The 3,199-nt window shown below is 26.7% G+C and overlaps 1 protein-coding gene across 1 annotated transcript in view; it reads left to right on the top strand.

Annotated features, from left to right (window-relative positions):
* The window catches only part of LOC108574177 (myoneurin-like), a gene marked incomplete at its 3' end in the record, with an annotated part of 3,741 nt that extends 551 nt beyond the window's left edge, over positions 1–3,190 (top strand). Inside the window, exons 2-6 of the mRNA XM_017936713.1 lie at positions 117–497; positions 560–942; positions 1,008–1,119; positions 1,204–1,648; positions 1,738–3,190. Of these exons, the coding sequence (XP_017792202.1) occupies positions 117–497; positions 560–942; positions 1,008–1,119; positions 1,204–1,648; positions 1,738–3,190 (2,774 nt within the window). The remainder of the gene's footprint in view (positions 1–116; positions 498–559; positions 943–1,007; positions 1,120–1,203; positions 1,649–1,737) is intronic.
* Between the last annotated feature and the right edge of the window lie 9 nt (positions 3,191–3,199).

Genomic DNA, 3,199 nt, shown 5'->3' with positions numbered 1-3,199 from the left:
TCTTTTACAAGCTATAAAAGCAATAAATTTCTCTTTTTTTTTGCATGATAATTATATTTATTATATTTAGTTTTGAATTGTTGAACCTTTTCATTTTGCAATAATGTTAATTTCAGGTATTGTGGGAAGTGATAGCCCAGCTGCTTTATTAGATATGCTTGCAGAAGTTGCATCTCAAACATTACATTCAGAAAAAAAGCGTAGTAAATCATTATTAGCTTCACAATGCAAGTCAAAAACAGATTATGTAAAAAGAAAGACTCATGAATCATCTTTTAATGTGCCACAGCTTTTATCTATGCCTGCATCACAATTAGTTAAACAATTTTCTATTTTTACAAGTGATGAATTGAAAAGGCAATACTCTTATACATGTGCTCTTGTTGTTGGCTGTGGACAAAAATATACTAGTTTTGCAAGTGAAGGGAGGGCAAGAATGTCTATTAAAGCACATTTAGCAGAACATTTAGAATATTTAAAAACTAATAAAGATGCCTGTAAGTATACAATTCTGTGTTAACCATAATTTAAAAATTACATTTACAATATTACTTTGTAGATAAAACTTTTACTGCAAAATCAGTAAGCTACAAAAATTACAAAACAAGTCCTCAAAATAAAAAAAATAGATTACAACAATTAAGAAAACCACAAGAAACATTAAATAAAGAAAATAAGAATGTTATTACAGAGAAATCAACAAATTATTTAAGAAATATACTGTTAAGTGATTCAACATTTAAAGAATTAGATAAAAACAAAAATGTGGAAAAAGTGGAAAATCCTAAAAAATTACATAATTCAGAACAAAAAGATACAGACAGAATAGATTTCAAAGTTCTTGGTGATCATAGTTATTTTGAACGGTTGAAAGATGAAATTCCAAATAAAAAAGATACATCATCTGTTAACAATATTCTTGAAAATGCAACAGATGAAAATGTAAGTAGAAATGTAAAATATAAATGTAAAATTTGTATCTTTTAAATATAATTTTTGTTGTGTAGATTGTACTTATGGTTGTTGGCACTGACAGTGTTCATATGAAAGAGTATCCTCACATAAATAAAGAATTGTCAGAAAAAGTCAATAAAAAATCTGAAGCCATTTATTTTCCAGGTAAATGTACAAAATATTTGTGATACTTTCATGTATTTCAGTACTTTTTTGTATATATTTATTATATTTTAGTTTATTTTTTAGAAATATCATGGTCAACTGAAAGTGGAGATAAAAATATAGAAATTGCAACAACTAAACCAAAAGGAAAAGCAAAATTTATAGGCACTAGTAAAGAAGAAAGAGAAATGGCATTAGCTTTTATGGATCGTATAAAAAAAAAAGGAAATCCGACAGGAAACAACCTTGAATGTCGAATTTGTAATCCACCACGAAGTTTTACAGCACCTACAACGTTGGTGTCTCACTATAGGAGTCATGCCGGAATAAAACCATACGAATGTCGTATATGCAGAGCAGTTTTTACAAGAAGACACAGTTTAAAATACCATATGTTAATCCATCAAAATCAAACGCGATTTACATGTGCTGATTGTGGGAAAAAATTTAGACATCCATCACATTTTAGAGAACATCGACGTAGGCATACTGGAGAAGCACCATTTGGATGTGATGATTGTGGACAAAGGTGAACAAGATACCAACAATATTATATTACAAATATTTAATATATAATATGTACATTTCTTTCTTATAAATTTTTTTCGTATTAATCAGGTTTAAAACAAGGAATACATATAAACGTCATTTAAAAACAAGACATGGAAAGGTTTTAACAACTACTGGAGAATTGTTATATCTTTCTGAAGAAGATTTTCAGAAAGTTCGAACTAATAGAAAAAAAAAAAATGATGTAAATAAAGATCATATGATAGATGAGAATGTAATTGCAGCAAAAACGATTATGCATTATCAAAATGACAATGACGAAATGCAGAATACTGCAACTGGGGAATATATTATAAACAATGATACTACTGATAGTGATAAACATTGGGAATCAAATGATACAATACAAATTATTAAGAATTGTTTTGAAACTTATGAGGTTTGTTCAGAATCTCATTTAAATAAGACTGATCCTGTAGAGACTGAAATACCTATAGTTAATAACGTTTGTAATCAAGACAAAAACAGTTTGCCAGATGAATATGCAGACAAAGTACAAGACAAATCACCCCAATTGCAAAATACTTCTTATAATAAGTTAGAAGTAGTTCACGATGAAAATAATCGAATCATATGTCACGATAATGCTGGTCAATCTGAAATAATTTATCACAATATAAATGAAACACCATCATATATTAAAGTAGAATATAGTAATCTAGTTAATGACATAGAAAATGGGAATAATTTAGAATTTCAAGAAAATTTTAAACTTTTGGAACATCAAATTAAAAATCACATACAAATAATTAACAATACTGAAGATTATTTTAATGATGCGTCAAATAATTCTATGAATAAACAACAAATTAAGTATGTACACAATGCAAAAGAATCACAAACAAAGTTAATGCAAGTAAATACCCATATTAAAATAGAGAATGAAAATAATAATAAACATATAATTTTTACCCAAGAGGAAACAAAATATGAAAAACAAAACAATGATATTACTATTCTAGATTGCAATTCTTATGAAGAAATGGAAACTCATGAGATTGCTGTATCAGAAGACTTAATAGATTCAAATACTTCAGAAGTTAATCAAGCTACTAATAAAACATTGTCAACTATTACAGATACCTTATTGAATCAAAATGAAAATTGTACATTGCAAGAAGATAAAAAATTAGGTAATTATCAAACAATTATAACAAATTTAATAAAGAATCAAGTCATTTCATCTTCAAATTATATTTTTCAAAAAGATAAAAAACCACTAAATCAAACTGAACAACGTTTGTATATTCGTAATGAACCTTTGTCTAACATAATAGTACAAAATAAATACATCAATATACTCCCACAGCATTTTAGTGATCAACCCAATAAATCAAAAATACAATTAAATAAAGGTCAAAAATTTACGTTCTTGAATAAACACATGCAAGCTATTAATATAAAGCAAAATGGAAATCAAAATACAATATTATTATTAACTAATAATGCATTACAAAATAATGTTTTTAAAGCTGATCAAAACAATACTGCCGATAACGAAATAAATAAG

Source organism: Habropoda laboriosa, unplaced genomic scaffold, assembly GCF_001263275.1.
Source record: "Habropoda laboriosa isolate 0110345459 unplaced genomic scaffold, ASM126327v1 scaffold46, whole genome shotgun sequence".
Classification (NCBI taxonomy): domain Eukaryota; kingdom Metazoa; phylum Arthropoda; class Insecta; order Hymenoptera; family Apidae; genus Habropoda; species Habropoda laboriosa.
The sequence above is the reverse complement of the archived record's forward strand: the minus strand, read 5'-3'. Positions and strand labels throughout refer to the sequence as shown.